Source organism: Peromyscus leucopus, chromosome 8b (assembly GCF_004664715.2).
Source record: "Peromyscus leucopus breed LL Stock chromosome 8b, UCI_PerLeu_2.1, whole genome shotgun sequence".
Taxonomy (NCBI): domain Eukaryota; kingdom Metazoa; phylum Chordata; class Mammalia; order Rodentia; family Cricetidae; genus Peromyscus; species Peromyscus leucopus.
In genome coordinates this window covers 3,304,512-3,326,212 of record NC_051086.1, presented here as the reverse complement: position 1 = coordinate 3,326,212, position 21,701 = coordinate 3,304,512, and the positions used below count along the sequence as shown (strand labels likewise).

The window sequence follows — 21,701 nt, the reverse complement described above, 5'->3', positions numbered from 1 at the left end:
CGTGGGTGCGCGGTGCTGCTCCCTGGCCCAGGTAGGTTGCGCCTCATCGCTCTCATGCTGCGTTCGCTGTTGGCCCGGTAAATGGGCGTTCGTTGAAAATCATCTTCGGCTTTGACTGTGGCCGGAGGTGAGATTCGGCGCCCAGAGCCACAGAGGCCTAAGCTCACCGCCCGCTGCCCCAGTGTGGGAGGGTGAAACCCAGGCCCCTACACTCCGAATCGCCTCGCCGCTCCCGCGTCCCGGCTTGTGGCATCGATCCTAACAGTGTCGTTTCTCCACAGGTTCCACTGGATCTGGAGGCGGCCGCCGCTTCGTCCACGAAAACGGCAGGGTTCTGGTGTCCACTTTTCTCAAATAAAATGGTTTAACTTAATTTACCGTGTACGTATGTTTTGGAGGGTTCCTGTCAGTCTGGGTGGAAGATGCAGTCGTAGCCGGGTGTGTTAAATGTGTTTTATTTCGCCGCATGTAGGTATATGCACCATGTGCGTGCCTGATGCCCATGGTCATAAGACGTCAGGTCCCCTGGAACTGGAGTTTGCTATAGTTGAGAGTCTCCATGTGTCTGATGGGAACCAAACACCAGGTCCTCAGAACAACGGTTTTGAGCCATCTCTAGCACCCCCCCACACCCCTTTTTTTCTTTTTTCCTCTGGAGCTGAGGACCGAACCCAGGGCCTTGGGCTTGCTAGGCAAGCGCTCTACCACAGAGCTAAATACTCAACCCCCCCCCCTTTTTTTTTCTTTTGAGACCGGGTCCTGCTGTGTATTCAATGAGGGCATGGAGTTTAACAGTCACGCTTCAGCCTTCCAAATGCTGGGATTACACCTGAGCTGCCTACTGATTTAGACACTACACAAATACAAGTTTGTATGTGACAACTTTGAGCTGGGCTAGACCTTGTCTTGTACACATGCTCCAGGTGTAATGTGCACACAAGCAGGTAAAGTGTCCTGATCTAAAGTGATCACTAACAAGGATGCGACAATAGCTTCCTGTGGCTTCAGTGTTCAGGATCTGGCTGTGGTTGCCTGAGCTGGAGAGGCAGAGGCAGGCCTGCTCTACATAAAGAGTTCCAGGCCAGCCGAGGTGACAGTAGTGAGGCCCTGTCTCTAGAACAGATGAGAGGTGGCTCAGCTGGAGTACTTGCTGCTCTTACAGAGGACTAACTCCAGCTCGTGACTCTGGCCCCCCATAGTACCTGCACTCAAATGCACAGGCCAATGTGCAGACAAATCATACCTATATGTACATAGTTAAAATTTTCTTAAGCGGTGACCACCTAGGCAAAAAGTAAACTTGAAGGGATGTGTTGGCCTTTTTTGATGAGAGACATCTATCTATTCACCCCAAATAGGGCACCAGTAATCACCAAAGTATGAGTCCACTGAAGTTAAGCTTCGTGAACCAGTATTTATTCAGCTTACTGAGTGTGTGTGGCCCCAAAACAGCAAAGGCCTACCCCATCAAAGGTTATGACATGGAAACTATATCATGGAGCGGCCTTTTTAGTTACTTCATGTATACTCTGGCATCTCCCAAGATGGCCTGAAGCTTAGTTACTATAAATTATCTGGCCAAAGTGATCTCTATACCAATATAGAGACCATATTATAGTCAAAGAAAAACAAAACAAAATTATACAACATGCATACTAAAAGTCTTATCTCCCCAAGGCTTTTTGTTTGTTTGTTTTGTTTTTTGTTTTTCAAGACAGTTTCTCTGTATAACAGCCCGGGCTATCCTGGAACTCTGTAGGCCAAGCTGGCCTCAAACTCAAAAAGAGATCCACTTGCCTCTTCCTCCCAAGCGCTGGGGTTAAAGGCCTGTACCACCACTGCCAGGCTCCCAAGGCCTTTCTTACAGTTAAATTGAAAAACCTCTGGGCTCTTTCACAGACAGGATGGGCCTCCTATTGGGCTTAGTCCTTGGTGAAGGGATGTTAGTGGAGAAGGCCAACATCTAAACTGACCAGTGGAGGAGCTGCAGTCCCTGGGAACCTGCTGGCATTGGGGAACCAGCCCCTAGAAGTCAGCCACAACCAAGGCAAGGGAGAGAGTCCAAAGACGACTCCTGAGTTACCTTACCACTCACCTTCAGAGGGAAAGGCAAAGGGTAGGTGGCTACAAGGTCCCAATGGGCCCTGGACCAGAGCTGTGATTGGCCCAAGCTAGACAATGCCACTGTGATGTCGGGCCACATGCACTGTGAAATGGAGGCTCCTGCGTCCTTAGCCTCAGTGGAGCTGCCGTCCAGACACAGATCATGGTGAGCCCCTGGCCCTTTCCACCAGCTCTGAGATAAGTGCTCAATTCCTAGACAGCTGCCTAGCTGCCTAGGAATCAATGCTATCTCACTCTGAGAATGGATGACAGTTCGTTTATGGGACAAGAAAATCTTCCTTGTCTCTAGGTGGTATAACCTGGAGTTATTCCAGCTTCTTCAGTCAAATGTTGGCAAATCTTGGGGGAATCGACCCCCACAGATTCAGCCTTGAAGTGGGGGCCGGCCCCTGCAGGCTATACTTGACTTTTTAAATGTAGCCTGCCTCCCTACCAAAAGATGGCTGCAATATCTTGCTAGTATGAGTGCTTCGGGGCAGGGGCTTGGAGCCTGGTCCCATCCAGGCCTTAACGCTGACCTGGCCTTTGCAGAGTGGTGGGTACGATCTCAACCTCTTTGCCAGCCCTCCTGACTGCAACTTCCTGTGTTCCGTCTGCCATGGGGTTCTCAAGAGGCCAATGAGGCTGCCATGCAGTCACATCTTCTGCAAAAAGTGCATCCTCCAGTGGCTAGCCAGGTGCCATTGGGAATCCAGGAGGGTGGGGGGAGGCTAGGGGGCAACTCCTGCAGCCGAGAGTGGGAAGGTCTTCCAAAAACTGGGTTCCAGTGGCTAGAAGACTCGGCCGCAAAATCTGGGACACTAAGAATGTGTGCCTCACTCTCTGTGGTCTGAAGTCCCTAGCCTCAGCTTGGGAGCCAAATCCTCACTGTAGGGTCCCCTTCATGGCCCCTCCAGCCAGAAAGGAGGGACCAGCTGGGTCACCCCATGAAGGCTTGCTCCGGCAGGCATGTGACTTCCACCTTCCCTCTTCCACTTCCAACATCACACTGATACCTCTTTCTAGACAAAACACCTGTCCGTGCTGTAGAAAAGAGGTGAAAAGGAGAAAGATGGTCCAAGTGAACAAACTCCGGAAAACCATTGGCCGCCTACAAGTCAAGGTAGCACAGAGCATCCACTCCCGTCCTCCCTCCCGGCAGGGGGTGGGGCAGGGGCAGGAGAGGGGGCAAAAAGAAGCCTTCTGTCAGAACCAAGGACGGGCCCAAGGTCATAGACACGGTTAAAGAGTGTGCATCATGGGTCTACCATTTGCTATGCCACCAGACAGCTGCTTATCCTTTCTGGGTTCCTTGGAACGTCTGGTGTCATGTGGGGAGTATAAAAAAATTTCGGGGATGAAGTGCCTGGTGCACTAGCCGTTATGACTCTTCAACCCTCTAGCTTTACAAAATGGAATCACAAAAGCTTAGCAAGCAGTGAGGTGGAGTGGCGCACGCCTTTAATCCCAGCACTGGGGAGACAGAAGCAGGCTGATCTCTGAGTCGGAGGAGCCCAGCCAGCCTGGTCTACAGAGCGAGTTCCAGGACAGCCAGGGCTGTTACAGAGACACTGTCTCTACAAACCAATAAAAACCTTAGGAGGCTCCCGAGTTCCCTTGTTTCATAGTCAGTCGGGGGATATCACAGTTTAGAGGCTATATGGGAGCCCCAGGTGGCAATGCCTAACCCAGTTTAATTCACACCGAGCTTTCTTATACCCCCTAGTGCAAGAATGCGGAAGCTGGCTGCTTGGTGACATGCCCTCTGGCTCATCGCAAGGGCCACCAAAACTCCTGCCCCTTCGAGCTGATGGCCTGCCCCAACGAGGGCTGCACCGCGCAGGTTCTGCGTGGGGTCCTCGATGAGCACCGCCAGCATTGCCAGCAGGGTGGCCAGCAGCGCTGCCCCTTAGGCTGTGGAGCCACTCTGGCTGCCGCGGAGGGCGAGCAACACAACTGCTACCGTGAGCTACGTGATGCCTGGGTCCAGCGCCACGAGCGCAACCGGACCCTGCTGCTGAGCCTGCTGGGGCGTGTGCGCCAGGTGCACCGCACCACCAACTTCATCCGCCGGCAGCTGGCACAGCTGGGCGACTTCCTGGAGGATGACTCCCTGCTTCTGAGCTCCAGGGCTCAGGAGACTGAGGTTGCCCCGGAGGCTGAGATGTGGGGTGTGCAGGGCCAAGGTGTCTTATAAAGGAGTTAAATAAACGCTGAGCCCAGGCCTGACCCACCTCACGTCCTAGGCATGCTCTGTCGTCCTTGTCACCCCTGCTGACCTTCCACATCAGGCACTGGCCTTACCTTCCCTAGACTGTTCTCCCAGACTCTGTGAAGTTTTTTGTTTTGTTTTTGTTTTTTCTCTGACTGGGTCTACCACTGAGCAGATTCTGCAAAGCTGTTTGCTTACTCATTAACCCATTTTTCTTCCAATGGCTTTTCTATCAGCCTAATCGCTTCCTAGCTGGTGACACAAATGACTCAAAACTTTAAACTAAGAGTAGAAGAGATGGCTGAAAGGTTAAAAACACTGGTTACTCTTCCAGAGATCCTGAGTTCAGGTCCCAGCAACCATATCGTGGGTCACTACCATCTGTAATGAGATCTGGTGCCCTCTTCTGGCCTGCAGGGGTGCATACAAGCAGAACACTGTATACATGATAAATAAATCTTTTGTTGTGTTTTGTTTTTTTCCAGACAGGGTTTCTCTGTGTTGTTTTGGTACCTAGCTCTGTAGCCCAGGCTGGCCTCGAACTCACAGAGATCTGCTTGGCTCTGCCTCCTGAGTACGGGGATTAAAGGCATTCGCCACCACCGCCCTAAATAAATCTTAAAAGGGGGGAGGCAGGGAGAAGAAGCTGTGTGATTCAGTGGTGGCACACATTTTTTTAATCCCAGCACTCGGGAGGCAGAGGCAGGCTAATCTCCCAGTTTGAGGCCAGCCTATCAATACAGAGAAATCCTTTCTCAAAAACAAACAAAAAGAAAGAAAGAAAAGAAAAAAGAAAAAAACACTGACTGATCTACCTGGATTTTATTCCCAGGTTTAATTCCCAGCACCCACATGGCTATACCCAATAACATCAGTAACATCCTAGTTCTTGTAGGGGACGTTATGTTTTCTTCTGGCTTCCACAGACATAGATACAGGAGGAAAAAAAAGGTGTGGTTCCTCCAGTGATTGACTCATCATTATGTGGGCTTCAGTAGCATCTTGTAAAGTGATCTGACAAGTTTTCAGAATTTGAAATCTCTTTCCAGAAGACAAGCTACCCCTGTGGAGGCAGGATCTCTATGTAGTTCTCGCTGTCCTAAAACTCATTATGTAGACCAGGCTGGTCTCAAACAAGGATCCTCTTCCCTTTTCCAAGTGCTGTAATTAAAGCATGTACTACCATGCCTGGCCACAAGCTTATCTCTTTAGGTTTATTTCATGTGTATAAATGTTATTGCTGTTTTGTTTTGAGACAGGATTTCTCTGGGTAGCCATGGTTGTCCTGGAACTAGTCACTATGTAGACCAGGTTGGCCTCAAACTCAGAGATCCTCCTGCCTCTGCCTCCTGTGTGCTGAAATTAAAGGTGTGCTCCACCACCGTCTTGAAGTGTATGAATATTTTACCTTGCCTGTTTGTGTGTGAACCATGTGCATTCCTGGTGCCCTAAGAAGTCAGAGGAGAGCATTGGCTACCCTGGAAATGGAGTTATGGATGGTTGTGGGTCACCATGTGATTGCTGGGAATGAAATCCAGGTCCTCTTCAAAAACAAGTGCTCAGGGCTGGAGAGATGGCTCAGAGGTTAAGAGCACTGACTGCTCTTCCAGAGGTCCTGAGTTCAATTCCCAGCAACCACATGGTGGCTCACAACCATCTGTAATGAGATCTGGCGCCCTCTTCTGTATACATAATAAATAAATAAATCTTAAAAAAAAAAAAAAAAAAAGTGCTCTAAACTGCTGAGCCGTGTCTCCAGGTACCACACATTATAATATTTTCATTTCTGTGAGGGATTAGGAAAGAGAGAGAGAGACAGAGAGAGACAGAGAGAGAGAGAGAGAATGGCTTACAAGGCTGTGGTTCAGCTAATCACAATGGCTGTTTACCAATGAAAGGTCCAATAACCCAGTAGTTGTTCAGTTCATGAGGCTGGATGTCTCAGCTGGTCTTCAGTATATGCCAGAACCCCAAAGAAGTAGGCCCGACAAGGAAAGGACTGGCCAGCAAGCAGGCAGAGAGCAAGCCTCCTTCCTCCATGTCCTTTATATAGGCTGCTAAAAGATGTGGCCCAGATGAAAAGTGGATCTTCCCATCTCAAAAGATCCAGATGAAAAGTGGGTATTCCCAGTTCAAATGATTTAATTAAGAAGAAGTTCCTCAGGACAGCCAGAGCTGATACACAAAGAAGCCCTGTCTTGAAAAACTAAAATAAAAATTTAAAAAAGGAAAAGAAAAAAAAGAAAGAAAAGAAAAGAAAGAGAAAGAAAGAAGAGAAAACGTCCCTCACAGGTGTTCCTAGCCATGGGTTTTAGTTAATTCCAGATGTAGTCAAGTTGAGAACCAAGAATAGCCATCATCAACCAAGATGGTGAACTTCCAAGATGGCTGGCTTCTTCCTCACCCTCCTGACCTAAGATTAAACCCCTGGCAGTTTAAAACAAAGGCTTTGTGGATTGTTTTGTTTTGTTTTTTGAGACAAGGTTTCTCTGTGTAACAACTCTGGCTGTCCTGGAACTCCCTCTGTAGACCAGGCTGGCCTTGAATTCACAGATATCTTGCTTCTGCCTCCTGGGTGCAGGGGATAAAGGCTTGTACAACCATGCCCAGGCCAAAAGCATTTTTAAAATTCACAGTAAGATAAAATGCCTCCAACTTCTTTATGTGTGCTTTCAGTCCTACGAATTTTCTTGAAATGGGCAGTGGTGGTACACACCTATAATCACAGCACTCCAGAGGCAGAGGCAGACAGATCTCTGTGAGTTCAAGGCCAGCCTGAGCAAGTTTCAGGACAACCAGAGCCACACAGAAAAACCCTGTCTGGAAAAGGCCTGGGCCAGAGAGATGGCTCTCTGAAAACCTGCTGCCAAGTCTGATAACCTGAGTTTCATCCCTGGAACCTACACAGTGGAAGGGAAAAAGCTAATTCTATGTCCTCTATCTCCACACATGCTATGGCGAGGGGGTGGTCATGCAGTACATAACACACAAACTAAATGATAAATGGAGGGTGTTCAAGAGGCTGAAACAGATCTTGAGCCTGAAGCCAACCTTGAGTATAACACAGTTCCAGACCATCCTAAAACTAACTGGATACATAACCAGAATCTTCCTTAATAAAAAAAAAAAAATTTTTTTTTTTGAGACAGGGTTTCTCTGTGTAGTTTTGGTTCGTGTCCAGGATCTTGCTCTGTAGACCAGGCTGACCCCAAACTCACAGAGATCCTCCTGGCTCTGCCTCCCGAGTGCAGGGAGACTGGGATTAAAGGCGTCTGCCACCACCACATGGTTTAAATTAAATTAAAATCTTTTGTTTGTTTTTGGTTTTCTTTTTTCTTTTTTTTTTTTTTTTTTGGTTTTGTTTTGTTTTGTTTTTTGTTTTGTTTTTCTTTTTTCTTTTTTTTTTTTTGGTTTTTTGAGACAGGGTTTCTCTGCGTAGCTTTGCGCCTTTCCTGGAGCTCACTTGGTAGCCCAGGCTGGCCTCGAACTCACAGAGATCCGCCTGTCTCTGCCTCCCGAGTGCTGGGATTAAAGGCGTGCGCCACCACCACCCGGCCTTGTTTTGTTTTTCAAGACAGGGTTTCTCTGTGTAGTTTTGGTACCTGTCCTGGTACCACTCTCCCCTTAAGAGGACCAAGAGGACATCACTGCCTTTGCCCTCAGTCCTGATGATGAAGTATGATGGGGGGGATGGCGGGGAAGCTCCCTTCCATACTGAATTGTACTCAATCTCGCTCTGTAGACCAGGCTGGCCTCAAGTGCTGGGAGTAAAGGCCTGCGCCACCACCGACCCACCGACCCGCTTAAATTAATTTTTTTTTTTTTTTTTTTTTTTTGGTTTTTCGAGACCTGGAACTCACTTGGTAGCCCAGTCTGGCCTTGAACTCACAGAGATCTGCCTGGCTTTGCCTCCGGAGTGCTGGGATTAAAGGTGTGCGCCACCATGGCCCGGCTTAATTTTTTAAATGAAAAGCAAATGAGACATCCAGGCGTTGGTGGACCACGTCTTTAATTCCCAGCAGAAGGGGAGGCAGAAGCAGTAGGATCTCCGAGTTCGTCGAGTTCGAGGCCAGCCAGGACTACAGAGAGAATTCCAGGACAGCCAGGGCTGCAAAGATACTGTCTCAAAAAAAAAAAAGAGGAGGAGGAGAAAACAAGACAAATTAGAACAAATATTAAATAAATAGTAAATAGGTAGTCAAAAAATGCAAAATGTTCAGCAAGGTAGTCAGCGCCAGCCTGCACGCTGGGAACACCTTCAGCTTCCACGCCTGGTCGCAGTAGCCAGTTCCCACAGTAAAGATGGCTCCCAGGGCGCGTGCTGATGGCGTCAAAGCAGCTGCCGCTCGTGATGTCATCACAACGTGCCTTGAAGTACAGCGTAGCGCGTTGTGTGTTTCACGCGGCTAAGGGCTGCTGAGCTTGGAGGAGTCGACTGCCCTCGGACATGGCTGAGGCTGTGGCCGGAGTGAGCCGCTTCAAAGCCAAGTAAGTCCTGGGCGGAGGCGCCGACCGCGAAGGGAGATGGGTTCACTGCCCGAGGATCCGGGAAGGAGAGCCAGGAGTTTCAGAGGGGCGTTCAGGGTGATACGAGGGGCTCCGAGTCCTGTGCTCAGTCAGTTCCCCAGGCTGTGGGGATAGGTGTAGTGTGTAGTGCTAGGATAGAGACAGGCTCTGCCCTCGTCCGTAAGGTGTAGTTTCCAGATAAATAGTTCTCGCCCATCTCTGAGGGTTGGATTATCAAGTGTTAGCAAAGAGAAGCCTCAGTGCCCACAGCATCTCTGTTGATGGGTTGACTGGGGTGCAGAGCGTGGGAGGCTGCTTTTATCCTGGTGGGCAGACTTCCAGGGAGAGGCTGGGAGGAGGGAAGACCAGCCCAGCCCACATACAGGATAGAGGCAGAAACCTGTCACACAGGGCCTGGGCCAGGAACAGTGGCGCTGCAGTTGACCATTAAGAAAGAAAGGTAGAAGTCCTCCTGGGCAGAGTCACAGAAGCGTGTGAGAAGAAGGGAAGCTTCACGCACTGTAGTGACACCCGTCAGATGTTCTAAAGGGGATGAGAGCAAGAGATGAAAGAGCAGGCCGGGTAACCAGTGAGGAGGCTGCAACAGCCACTCCACGCCCCCCCAAAAAAAAACTGCAGTGCCTTGGCCTGGACCAAAGCAGTAGAGGAAGTGGGAACGAGGACAGCATTAGTCAGACCCCAGAAATGACAGCTAGTTGGGGAGAAATGAAGTGGGGCTGAGGCTGGAGGAGGGAGACTTGGTAGGGTAGTGTGTGCTGGGCCTCACTGGTGAAGACCTTGAGAGTATGTTACCTTTTCCTGGCCTCCCCCAGCTAGCGGGGAGCCTCCCCCCCAAAAAAAAACTCTTCTGAGCCGGGCGTTGGTGGCGCACGCCTTTAATCCCAGCACTCGGGAGGCAGAGCCAGGCGGATCTCTGTGAGTTCGAGGCCAGCCTGGGCTACCAAGTGAGTCCCAGGAAAGGTGCAAAGCTACACAGAGAAACCCTGTCTCGAAAAACCAAAAAAAAAAAACCTCTTCTGAAGCCTGTGCTGTGGCTGGGCTGCCTTCACCTTGTCTAGGCTGACCTCCCCCACTACCTCCCCCACACACACACACAGCGTTTCTCTGTGTAGCTTTGCACCTTTCCTGGATCTGGCTTTGTAGACCAGGCTGGCCTCAAACTCACAAAGATCCGCCTGCCTCTGCCTCCCGAGTGCCGGTATTAAAGACGTGCACCACCACCGCCCGGGCAGGCCCACCTCTTCAAGCGATATGATGACCCCATAGATCCACAGAGGCATGATGACCAGCTAGCTCTGGGTCTCCACCTTCCTGCAGTGTGAAGGTAGTAACCTCCACCCACTGAGCTGTTAGTTTCATCCCTGGCTTCCTGCTGCTGACTGGGTACTTTGCGAGGTCAAGGATTTGGCTCATCTCTGGGAGAGCACCCAGTTCAGGTGGGACAAGGGCGTTGGGCGATCACTCGGTGTCCTCTTCCCTTTCCAGCTATGCCGTTGAGCGGAAGATTGACCCTTTCTACAAGGGTGGGAAAGCACAGGTAACTATCCCCAGGGCCAGTTACGGGGCAAAGAGGTGTAGGAAGTGCTGAGTGGTTCCTTGGCTGAGACCCCTTTGTCCCTAGCTGGACCAGACTGGCCAATACCTCTTTTGTGTCTGTGGTACCAAAGTCAACATCCTGGACGTGGCCTCAGGGGCTTTGCTTCGGAGCCTGGAGCAGGTAAGGACGGGCTGGACAGATGTGAGGGACTTGAGGGGAGGGTGGCATTTTCTTATAGCGCTCTGAATTCCCACTCTCCCCTTAGGAGGACCAAGAGGACATCACTGCCTTTGCCCTCAGTCCTGATGATGAAGTATGATGGGGGGCGGGGAGGCGTGGCGGGGAAGCTCCCTTCCATATTGAATTGGCAAACCTGTCTTATCTCCCGGCTGTATTGTCCCTCACCTTCCCCCAGGTACTGGTAACCGCCAGCCGGGCTCTGCTGCTGGCTCAGTGGGCTTGGCGAGAAGGCACCGTCACTCGCCTGTGGAAGGCCATACACACGGCTCCTGTGGCCTCCATGGCCTTTGACGCCACCTCTACACTGTTAGCCACAGGTAGGACCCCAGCTGGGCGGGTGGGCTGGAGGGTACAAGGCACACGGTCCACCCTCACCTCAAACATGTCCCCACAGGCGGCTGTGACGGGGCTGTACGGGTCTGGGACATTGTGCAGCACTATGGGACACACCACCTTCGAGGCTCACCCGGTGTCGTGCAGTGAGTGGGGTAGCGGAGGAGAGGTGGGTAGAGCTCTGTGTCACCCTTGGAAGTGCAGCTGATTTGTCTCTGCTTTTCTTCAGTTTGGTGGCCTTCCATCCAGACCCCGCTCGCCTGCTGCTCTTCTCCTCGGCTGTGGACACCTCTGTCCGTGTGTGGTCGCTGCAGGACCGCTCCTGTCTGGCTGTACTGACTGCACACTACAGTGCCGTTACCTCCCTGTCCTTCAGTGAGGATGGCCGTACCATGCTCAGGTTGGCTCGGGCTGACCACACAGGGCTTGGGTGGAAGGGGAGGCCAAGGCCGAGACTGGAACTCAGGGAGCGGTTTCTTCTCAGCTCTGGCCGTGATAAGATCTGCGTAGTCTGGGACCTTCAGAGCTACCAGGCCTCGAGGACAGTGCCGGTGTTTGAGGTATGGCCCTGCAGGCCGGGGCCAGGGAATGGGGCAGGAACGGGAGGCCTGGCTGTGTAGGCTCTGACCCTGTTCATCCGCAGAGCGTGGAAACTGCTGTGCTATTGCCGGAGGAGCCGGCACCCGCACTGGGTGTGAAGAACTCGGGCCTGCACTTCTTAACAGCTGGTGACCAAGGTGTGGGGAGGCTGGCCACACGTGGACCAGGGAGCTGGGTGAAGCCTGTGGACCTCATCCCCCCAACAGCCCTTGTCCTCATACAGGGATCCTCCGTGTGTGGGAGGCCACTTCGGGGCAGTGTGTGTACACCCAGCCACAAATGCCAGGCCAAGGGCAGGAACTGACGCACTGTACCCTGGCCCGCACTGCTGGCCTGCTCCTCACTGTCACCGCTGATCACAACCTGCTGCTCTACGAGGCACGTTCCTTACAGCTACAGAAACAGGTAAGCACTTGTTACTGCCCAGTGCAGGGCTTGGACATGAGGCTTTCTGTCTTACAGCCCCTCACTCGTGACCTTCCTGCCTCCCACAGTTTGCTGGCTATAGCGAGGAAGTGTTGGATGTTCGATTCCTTGGGCCCAATGACTCCCACATTGTTGTGGCTTCTAACAGCCCTTGCCTGAAAGTGTTTGAGCTGCAGACTTTGGCCTGTCAGATCCTCCACGGTCACACAGGCAGGTCAAGCCCTCTGACATCCCCGGTGCCTTAGCCTGGACTTGACAGCTTCCCTTCCCTGCCTCCTTTGGATCCTTGATCTCTGACCCCTCTTCCTCTCCCTCCCAGACATTGTCCTGGCCCTGGATGTGTTCCGGAAGGGGTGGCTCTTTGCCAGCTGTGCCAAGGTGAGACCCCATAAGAGGTATGAAGGCACAGGCCCCCCAGTGGAAACAAAGGCAACGGAACTATGACCCGTCATCTCTCTTCGACCCCTACTGTCTGCAGGATCAGAGCATCCGTGTCTGGAGGATGAACAAGGCTGGCCAGGTGGCCTGTGTGGCTCAGGGCTCCGGACACACACACAGCGTGGGCACCATCTGCTGCTCTAGGTAGTGGATCAGGACTGGACCGGGGGTATCCAAGGAGGCAGAGGCCTGGGTCATTGGTTTCTAGCACAGTATGGTAAATGAATGCGCTGGTCTGGCCTCACTGTGAGGCTTTAACAAGGGCATGGAGCAGAGAAGAGGCCCAGGGAGACTCAGGTGCCATGGCAGATTTCTTGGAAGTGGCCTTGGAAGGTGGACAAGATAGGAAGGACTTGAGACAGACAAAATGACACTGAACAGGGTCCTGCTGGAGGTGACTTTGTGGTTAGGACCAGTTGCTATGTATGGTGGCTCTGAGGGTAGGTAGTGCAGATAGAGGCATTTGGGGGTGATGTAGGCCAATCTACGTCCTGAGATGATCCTTCTGGTCCTGATTCTGGTGCAGAAGGCTAGAGCTTGGTGTACTGCAGACGGTGTCTTGGACCTGAGCAGTGTTTCCCTTTTTCTTGTTGGCTACAGGCTCAAAGAATCTTTCCTGGTGACGGGCAGCCAGGACTGCACTGTGAAGCTGTGGCCCCTCCCTGAAGCCCTGCTGTCCAAGAACACAGCTGTGGACAGTGGCCCCGTGCTTCTACAGTCCCAGACCACTCAGCGCTGCCATGACAAAGTAGCCACACGTGGCCTCTGGGATGGGGTGTGGCTGAGCCCTGGAATGGGGTGGAGTAGCTGAGTTTGGTCACCTGCTCTCATCCCCAGGACATCAACAGCTTGGCTGTCTCCCCCAATGACAAGCTGCTGGCCACGGGCTCACAGGACCGCACAGCTAAGCTCTGGGCCTTGCCTCAGTGCCAACTGTTGGGGGTTTTTTCAGGCCACCGACGTGGCCTCTGGAATGTCCAGTTCTCACCCATGGACCAGGTGCTGGCCACAGCCTCTGCTGATGGCACCATCAAGCTCTGGGCGCTGCAAGACTTCAGCTGTCTCAAGGTAAGTACTTCCCTCGTCCCATCCCCTCTCCGGTAACACTTCAGACCCGTTAGACTTGGTTCCCCGCGCCCTCTCTCCCCTGCAGACATTTGAGGGACATGATGCTTCTGTGCTGAAGGTGGCCTTTGTGAGCCGTGGCTCACAGCTGCTGTCTAGGTGAATGGGCTAGGAGAGGGCTGGGGGTGTATAGTCTGGTCTGGGGGTGTATAGTCTCACCTCCCCTACACTGAGTCCTTCCATTCTCAACCTCAGTGGTTCTGACGGGCTTCTGAAGCTGTGGACCATTAAGAGCAACGAGTGTGTGCGGACACTGGATGCTCACGAGGACAAGGTCTGGGGACTACACTGTAGCCGACTGGATGACCGTGCCGTCACCGGTGGCAGCGACTCCCGAATCATTCTCTGGAAGGTTGTGAACCCTAAGGGGTGGGATGAGGCAGAGCAGGGGACAGCACTGGGGCTGGTCTGACCCTGATTTGATCCTAGGATGTGACGGAGGCCGAGCAGGCAGAAGAGCAGGCCAAACGAGAAGAGCAGGTGATCAGGTAAGTCTGGGCTCAGCAGGACCCGCTGCATACCCTCAGCAGACCTCTCACCCTTGCATGTCGCCACCACTGGATCCCCTAAGCAGCAGTAGCTCCTGTATGTTCCCTGCTGTGAGGCATAGGGAACAGGTTGAGGTAGGGCTCACGCCTGTGCGTGCTTACACCCAGCCAGGGTCTCTGATTGACAATGTCTTTTCCTCTCTCCCACCAGGCAGCAAGAACTGGACAACCTGCTCCATGAGAAGCGGTATCTCCGGGCACTAGGACTTGCCATCTCCCTGGATCGTCCCCACACTGTACTGACTGTTATCCAGGGTCAGTACCTGCCCCAGGAGCAGGCTGGGGTTGGGAGAGGCTCCAGGGACCAGCAGACCCTTTCTTTAAGCTGACTTCCCTCCCACAGCCATCCGGAGGGATCCTGAGGCCTGTGAGAAGCTGGAGGGCACTGTGCTCCGATTACGACGAGACCAGAAAGGTTGTGGACAGGCGGCTGGAAGGGACCAGTCTGGGGAGGGGGGTGGCCTGGTGGGCAGAGCACGGAATGGCCCAACAAGCAGGGTGACCACACCTATACCCACAGAGGCCCTGCTGCGCTTCTGTGTCACGTGGAACACCAACTCCAGACATTGCCACGAAGCCCAGGCCGTGCTGGGTGTGCTGTTGCGGCACGAGGCCCCCGAGGAACTACTGGCCTACGAGGGTGTGCGGGGCACACTGGAGGCGCTGTTGCCCTATACGGGTATGTGACATGGCCCTGGGTCCAGGGAAGTCAGCCCCCTCCCCCCTGCCCTAACGCCCTCTGTCTTCCTCTAGAGCGGCACTTCCAGCGGCTTAGCCGGACGCTCCAAGCAGCTACCTTCTTGGACTTCCTGTGGCACAACATGAAGCTGTCCCCGCTCCCTGCTGCTCCCCCAGCCCTGTGACACACATAAAAGTTACACTTTTCTATCTTGGCTTCTCAGACGAATCTGACTAATCTCCCCCCAAATCCTTGGCCCACCGAGATTTCAACCTCTACCCATGAGATTGGGTGAAGTCATTCCAGTTTTATTTAGAGGAAATGGGAAGTTGCTGCCCCTTGACCCTGCCAGCCATCCAGCCCCGCCCTATCCTGCTCCCTTGGCAGGTCCGGATCCCTACTTTGCCTGTGGTTGGGATTGACAATACGATCTCTCTGCAGGGCTGCACAAATCCTCAAGGGGGACCCTGGGTCTCTTTTCCTGTCCCAGTGCCATGCGGGTGATGGTGCAGCATCGGCTCTGGATGGCACTCCGACAGGGCCGAGTTGGCACTACAGGGGGAGCAGCCCTGCCCTTGTCTTCCCTTCCACCGCCTGGGGGCCCTGGCCTGCCCAGGAGGGAGCCCAGCCCTTCGGGCTGCAGCAGCACTGCAGGGAACAGGCCTACCCGGCCACCGTACCTGCAAGGAAGGCGGGGCTTGATGAAGGATTTTCCTGATGCTATGTGCCCCTTCTGCCAGGCAGCCCCTGCCTCTCCACCAAGCACGCACGCACGCACGCACGCAAGCTCACTCACCTGCACAGCCACCAGCCGCGGTCGGAGGTTTCCAGCACATGCACATGTGCCCCGGCAGGCACTGATAGCTCGTCGGTGCGACTGCCCTCATAGGCCTGGGTAGCACAGAACTGCGTCCCTAGGGTAGGTGTTTGGGGGTCACTGTAGAACTGCAAGACTGGAGTCCTCCCCTTGCTCTGGGCTCACCTCTAGACACTCGAGACTGCTCTGAACCCCACCTGAGCCTCCTCCTTGCTGTAAGCAGCACCCACATGCATGGGGCCCCACTATCCCCTCCCTCCTGGGCTTGGTCTCAGCCTCTCCATGAGGTCCATTTCTTAGTGGCAAGGGATGGGCTCATACCACTGCCTTGCAAAGCCAGGCCTGACTCCTGGCCCTGGCCTGGGGCCACCTCCTCCAGGTAGGGAGCTGGAAACCAGGCTGTCTGCTGATCCTTGTTCTCCACCAGCCACCAACCTGATCAAGAGGCAGGAAAAGGGCTCAGATGCCACGGCCTGCACCTATCTTGATCAGAGAGCAAGTCTTTGTTTGGTTTTGTGTTTGGAACTCACTTTGTAGATCAGGCTAGCTTCGAATTCACAGAGATCTGCCTGCCTATGTCTCCTGAGTGCTAGGGTTAAAGGTGTGTGCCACCACCGCCCAGTTGTCCCCAGGTTTTTAATACTGTGGCCCTACCTGAAGGATGTCGTAGTAATACGTCCAGAATTTCTTGAGCCTGTGTGTGGAAAGGTCTGTCTCTTGTGTCACGGGTATAAAAAGGCTGTAAACAGCGCATGCTCAGAGCCTCCAGGCTATGGATGGCAGGACCGCTTGCAGGTTGGGATAAGGGCTCCTCTGGTGTGGGCAGGATCACCAGGCTGGGCAGGGCAGCCAGCACATGTGAGAAATGAGTAGGAAGGATGGGAATCCCCCTTTCCCCGCCTATACCTACAGGTCAGCCTAGCCTCATCTGCCCTTCCCGCAAGTGCATGGTCTGGGAGTAGGGTGTAAGTCACCTGCCAGGAGGCAGCGTGGGCTCCAGATCCAGAGGTTTGGGTGCAAAGAAGTCACTGAGGTCTGCGCTCCTCAATACGCGCTCTGAGCTCGCCAGCAGTTCCTGTACATAGGTGTCCAGCAGCCGCAAACGTACCAGGCCTCGGGCAGTACGCCCCCGACGAGTCAGCAGTGGAGCGTCTGCCCGGGTGTCACAAGAACACACTGGGACCACTCACCCACACTCTTGGGGGGGGGCGGGGTTGCCTGACCACCCCCGTGACCACCCCTGCAACCCTTGCAGGCCTGACCAGGTAGCTTGGGAAGAATTCGTTCAGATCTCTGGAGCAGGCCCGCCTCCACTGGGAAGGTTTTCTTAAGGATCTTCTGAGAGGAAGAAGCATGTGTCAATCTCGGAGTGGAGAGGACCCCCCGGGGTGGGGGGGAAGGGTCCCTGGAAGAGCCTCTACAGGAAGGGAGGGGGTCATGTATCTAGAGGCCTCTGGACTGGAGGATGAGCCACCCTGTTGAAGTCGTCCCAGTTACTTACCTGGAGCCGCCTAAACTCATCCCAGCTCCTGCGAACAGAGGACTCACTCTTGTCTGACCAGCGCACCGAGAAGGCAAACATCTGTGTGAGGAAAGGTTGAGGCGCCATCTCCCCTCAGGCTTTGCCAGCTACCCTTCTGCCTCTTTGGGCAGGAGTGGAGGATGGGGTTGTGTGGTCCTACCTGGAGTCGCTCCATCTGCACCAGGGCTACAGCATTCGCGGATACTGGGTGTCTTGGACCGGCCATGACTGTGGCCTCCTTCCTGCTGGGTGCCTGAAGGGGCTCTGAGCAGCCGGAAGAAATGAAATGGGATTTCCCAACACTGCCCTAAACTGAGTCCCTGCACGGCATCACTCCCGGAAACTTTTCAGTTTCCTGGTTGTTCTTCAAGCACAAAATCTAAGAGGATTCATCACAGGAGGACTGTGCTGCGGGGAGGGGCCAGCCAGGGCAGGTGGGAGGAAAAACTGAAGTCCTTTGTACTGGACTGTTCTGAAATAACCCTGAGGGGTTGGAACTGCCGCTTGGGGCTCCTTTCCTCCCCCAGCCAAGGGAAGGAAGGAGGTAGGCAGCTCCACTACAAAGTGCCGCCTCCACCTCACCTGCCGTCTGCCTCTCCCCCTGCCCTGCTGAACTATCCTCCCGGGCTGTGTGTGTCCAACAGCTTGGTTTTTTAATTTGCCCCTGGGGCTATACACTGTTGTCATCTGAATCAACTTTTTCACACCTGGGTCCTTTCCGTTTAGCTGTGGGTTTTTGGGGGGTGAGGTGGGGGGTGTGGGCTTTGAGACAAGAATTTTAATAATTTGCAAAGGCTGGCTTTAAACTTGGGATATTCCTGCCTCAGACTCCTGAGCAGCTAAAGCTCAAACCTATGTAACTAGGGCATGAAACCTAACCTCTTTCCGTGGCCAGGTCTTGATACTCCTTAAACAACATACAGGTTCTTACATACTGGCTATTTCAGAAACATCGGAAGACAGAAGAGAGCAACTGGAAAAGCCGTGAGTACCTCCCACTAGGGACCTAGAGAATTGTGAACCCCTCTCACGGCCCAACTGGCAGCCGCTGCCTGCCCCTACCAACCCAAGATGCCCTCCACTTATCCTCTATAGCCACTGCCTCCACTCTGTTATTTGAATCTTAGATGGTCTTTTAATAAAAACCCAGAGCCAGATATCAGGGTGAAAGCTGAAAGATCAGAGAAGCAGAGCAGCCAGCCACTAGTTCTTACCTCTAAGAAATCCTCAGCCTGAAGAGAGTGAGTTCTTGTTTCCTCATGCATTATATACCTTTCTCTGCCCTACCATATTACTTCCTGGAATTAAAGGAATGAGATCTCAAGTGCTGGGATTAAAGGTGTGTGCCACCATTGTCTGGCTCTGTTCCTAGTGTGGTCTTGAACTCACAGATCCAGATTGATCTAGGATTAAAGATGTGTGCCACCACTGCCTGGTCTCTTTTGGCCTCTTTGTCTAGTCTAGTGGCTGGCTCTGTCCTCTGATCCTCAGACAAGTTTATTAGGGTACACAATATATCACCATACCTCTCACTTAGATGCACACAATGGAGCCCCAACTCTGTAGCTAGTAAGAGGTTCCTCCCTGTCTCTTAAGAATCCACTCACAGCTGGAGAGATGGATCAGATAAGAGCACTGGCTGTTCTTTCAGAGGACCCAGGTTCAATTCCCAGCACCCACATGGCAGCTCACAACTGTCTGTAACTCCAGTTCCAGGGTTTCTGACACCCTCACACAGACATACATGCAGGCAAAACACCAATGAATGTTAGTAGCCATGTCAGAGGAGCAGCAGGTGGCAACTGACTTCAGGGTGTCAGCCCACCAGGAGGCAACTCCCTGATGGGTGAATCTCACTCAGGTAGAGGCAAGGCCCCAAGACCCCAGACCCCAGAATGTCTTTTGCTTCTGCTGTGCCTTTACACATTTGCTGCTGCTTTCTTTGTCTGGTATCAGACATGGTGTGAATGGGTGTGGGGAGATCCCCACTGCCTGTAATGTAGTGTGTTTATCTCATAGAAGCATCCCATTCTACTGGACATTTTTACTTGTGAATTATTATGAAGATGATTTCTTCCTAAGTTGAACTGTCTAAATGATAATAATGATGTTAGTTTAAATAGAGTTTTAGTGGGGCTGGAGAGATGGCTCAGAGGTTAAGAGCACTGGCTGCTCTTCCAGAGGTCCTGAGTTCAATTCCCAGCAACCACATGGTGGCTCACAACCATCTACAATGAGATCTGCTGCCCTCTTCTGACTTGCAGGGATGTATGCAGACAGAAGACAAAACTATATATATATTATATCTTTAAACTTAAGGTTGGGAGTGTGTTCACAGGTTTTGAAGTGCATCACAGCTGAAACAAAGCTTTGAAAGTAACTTAAAGTTAGACTAAGATGTTTTTGTCAAAAGCTTTGAGGTGAAAAACTCAAGAAGATAATCTAAGGTTTTAGAAAGGCACACTTTAAATGCAGAACTCTTTAAGGCCAGGGAACAAGTACAAAGCAGCTCAATTATTACTAGCTGATGCACTTTTCTTGCTAGGATTGGTTGATGATCAAAGGTGATGAATAATTCCTTACACCTATTTTTGCCCTTAATCTCCTGATATTTAAAAAACAAAACAAAAACTATTGCTGTGTGAGTATGTACCCTAAAGATTTAAAGTAGAGCTAATTGATTCTTTTTCATATATAAAAGTTTAGGTTTGTGATCCCTTTAAGATTCCTTATAAGATTACCTTTCAAGATAAGTAATAAAGTAATTGGCCTTTTCTTTGTACTGCAAAACACAGCCTGCCGGTAAAAGACCTGACTGAGAAGAATACCCTGCTTGCCCACACGGTTAATCTATAACAAGTTGCTTGGGTATGAATATATATGGATTCTTAGGATAGTTTGTTTTTCACCTGTAATACATAAAATGTTTAATCATGTAAGGGATATGGAAAACATGCTGTTTTTTACTGTTTGTTTTGTATTCATTATAATCATTCACTTGAAAAACAATGTAACCACATTGTAATTTTTATATTGCTTGAAAGATTTTGCTGGGGTATATAAGCTGTAAGGGAAAGAATAGAGCTAGAGAGAGTTAAAAAGGGGTGGAAGGAAAACACCAAGAATGAAAGAAATCACCAGAAAAATAAAGAATAGAGAATGCAAAAGAAGAATAAAGAAAAGGTCTGAAGGAAACCATCAAGAGAGTATGTGTCTTTTTCCCTTAACCCTCTCAGATAAAAAAAAGTCATAGTAGGCCGACTTTGTGGGTTTCCCTTTGAGCTGTGAGCTGCTTGGAGGCTGGTCCTCCAGGGAGTGATAAATGCACATAAGAATAAATATATTTTTTTTAATGCTGGACAGTGGTGGTGCACACCTTTAATCCCAGGGCTTAAGAGGGAAGCAGAGGCAAGAGAATCTCTTGAGTTCCAAGTCATCCTGGTCTACAGAGCAAATTCCAGGACAGTCAAGGCTACACAGAAACTCTGTCGGGTGGAGGGGTGGGGAGCGGGGAATCACTCACAAAATAGGAGAAATCTTGCAAAATAAAAGTGGGATCAGGCCGGGCAGTGGCGGCACACGCCTTTAATCCCAGCACTCCCAGCACTCCTTCCGGAGGCAGAGCCAGGCGGATCTCTGTGAGTTCAAGGCCAGCCTGGTCTCCAACGCGAGTTCCAGGAAAGGCACAAAGCTACAGAGAAACCCTGTCTTGAAACAAAACAAAAAAACAACAAGAACAAAATGGGATCAGGTCAAGACAAGCTTTGCCCCAAAATGCCCAATATCTCCCACTGCTTTTAGAACAAATCCCAGTTTCTAGCATGGTCATTGGTGAGCCATTGCCCAGCTCTGGATTCTGGCCTCCATCTACCTCCCCAAAGTCCTGTCCCCAGTGGCCTTGGTGCTTCTGCAAAATACACATAGCCTGAGATGATTCCTCATCCTACAGGCCTGGGCCTAAGGGTCTCCAGTTAAAGAGAGCGATATTCCCACACCTATACACGACTTTCACCGGTTTGTAAATAAAATTTATTCCCATGACTGGGTTTTCCCCATCTTCACCGCTGGTCAAAGGCTAAAGAAGCAGGAGACAGAAGCTTGTTCCTTGTTCTGCTCAGTGCCGGAAACAGCGCTTGGAGTAGAGTACCACTGTACAAATATTTGCGGAATGAATGAATGAACACACAGAAGCAGGGGAAAGCAGGGGAAAGACTTCTTCCTGTGATGGTCCAGACTTTTAAGTCAAGCACTTGAGGAGGGGCTGGTGGTGGCAGAAGATTGAGGAATTCAGGGTCATCTTCATTCATCTACATACAGAGTTCGAAGTTGGCCCAAGCTACATGAGACTTTATCTCAAAAAAAAAAAGGAATTCCTGAGGCTGAAATAATAATAATAATAATAATAATGTATATCATTATGCAATAATCTTCTCCCCCCCCCAAGGTTATAGGATGGCGACACGCCCGCAGGATTTACCCCGCAGCCTCTCCCAAGGTTGCTAGGTTCCAGGCCCCCAGTAACTGGGGCAAAGGTCGACCCTAGCCACGGTGCTGTCTCTGAGGCCACGCCCCGCGGCGCGTTGCCAAGGCACCC

At 51.8% G+C, this 21,701-nt stretch overlaps 3 protein-coding genes and 1 non-coding gene across 4 annotated transcripts; 3 read left to right on the top strand and 1 right to left on the bottom strand.

Annotated features, from left to right (window-relative positions):
• The first annotated feature begins 87 nt into the window (after positions 1–87).
• LOC114680822 lies at positions 88–214 on the top strand. The gene has a single exon (XR_003732827.1). It is a non-coding gene; the product is annotated as a small nucleolar RNA ACA64 (small nucleolar RNA).
• A 1,977-nt stretch (positions 215–2,191) lies between these two features.
• Rnf151 (ring finger protein 151) lies at positions 2,192–4,341 on the top strand. Its single transcript, XM_028853957.2, has 4 exons — positions 2,192–2,269; positions 2,656–2,801; positions 3,130–3,226; positions 3,830–4,341. The coding sequence occupies exons 1-4, from the start codon at positions 2,267–2,269 to the stop codon at positions 4,298–4,300; spliced, it is 717 nt and encodes a 238-aa protein (XP_028709790.1). The 5' UTR covers positions 2,192–2,266; the 3' UTR covers positions 4,301–4,341.
• A 4,330-nt stretch (positions 4,342–8,671) lies between these two features.
• Tbl3 (transducin beta like 3) lies at positions 8,672–14,979 on the top strand. The gene is made up of 22 exons (XM_028853953.2): positions 8,672–8,803; positions 10,328–10,379; positions 10,464–10,559; positions 10,645–10,692; positions 10,795–10,936; positions 11,014–11,098; positions 11,182–11,352; positions 11,437–11,512; positions 11,596–11,689; positions 11,776–11,957; positions 12,047–12,188; positions 12,298–12,356; positions 12,457–12,560; positions 13,017–13,164; positions 13,254–13,484; positions 13,570–13,640; positions 13,737–13,893; positions 13,971–14,029; positions 14,241–14,344; positions 14,433–14,504; positions 14,610–14,768; positions 14,843–14,979. The coding sequence occupies exons 1-22, from the start codon at positions 8,763–8,765 to the stop codon at positions 14,950–14,952; spliced, it is 2,403 nt and encodes an 800-aa protein (XP_028709786.1). The 5' UTR covers positions 8,672–8,762; the 3' UTR covers positions 14,953–14,979.
• Positions 14,980–14,990: 11 nt separating this feature from the next.
• Positions 14,991–18,287, bottom strand: Noxo1 (NADPH oxidase organizer 1). The gene is made up of 8 exons (XM_028853932.2): positions 17,268–18,287; positions 17,087–17,167; positions 16,848–16,923; positions 16,560–16,737; positions 16,240–16,421; positions 15,907–16,020; positions 15,565–15,682; positions 14,991–15,448 (listed from the first exon to the last, which is right to left on the bottom strand). The coding sequence occupies exons 1-8, from the start codon at positions 17,331–17,333 to the stop codon at positions 15,166–15,168; spliced, it is 1,098 nt and encodes a 365-aa protein (XP_028709765.1). The 5' UTR covers positions 17,334–18,287; the 3' UTR covers positions 14,991–15,165.
• Between the last annotated feature and the right edge of the window lie 3,414 nt (positions 18,288–21,701).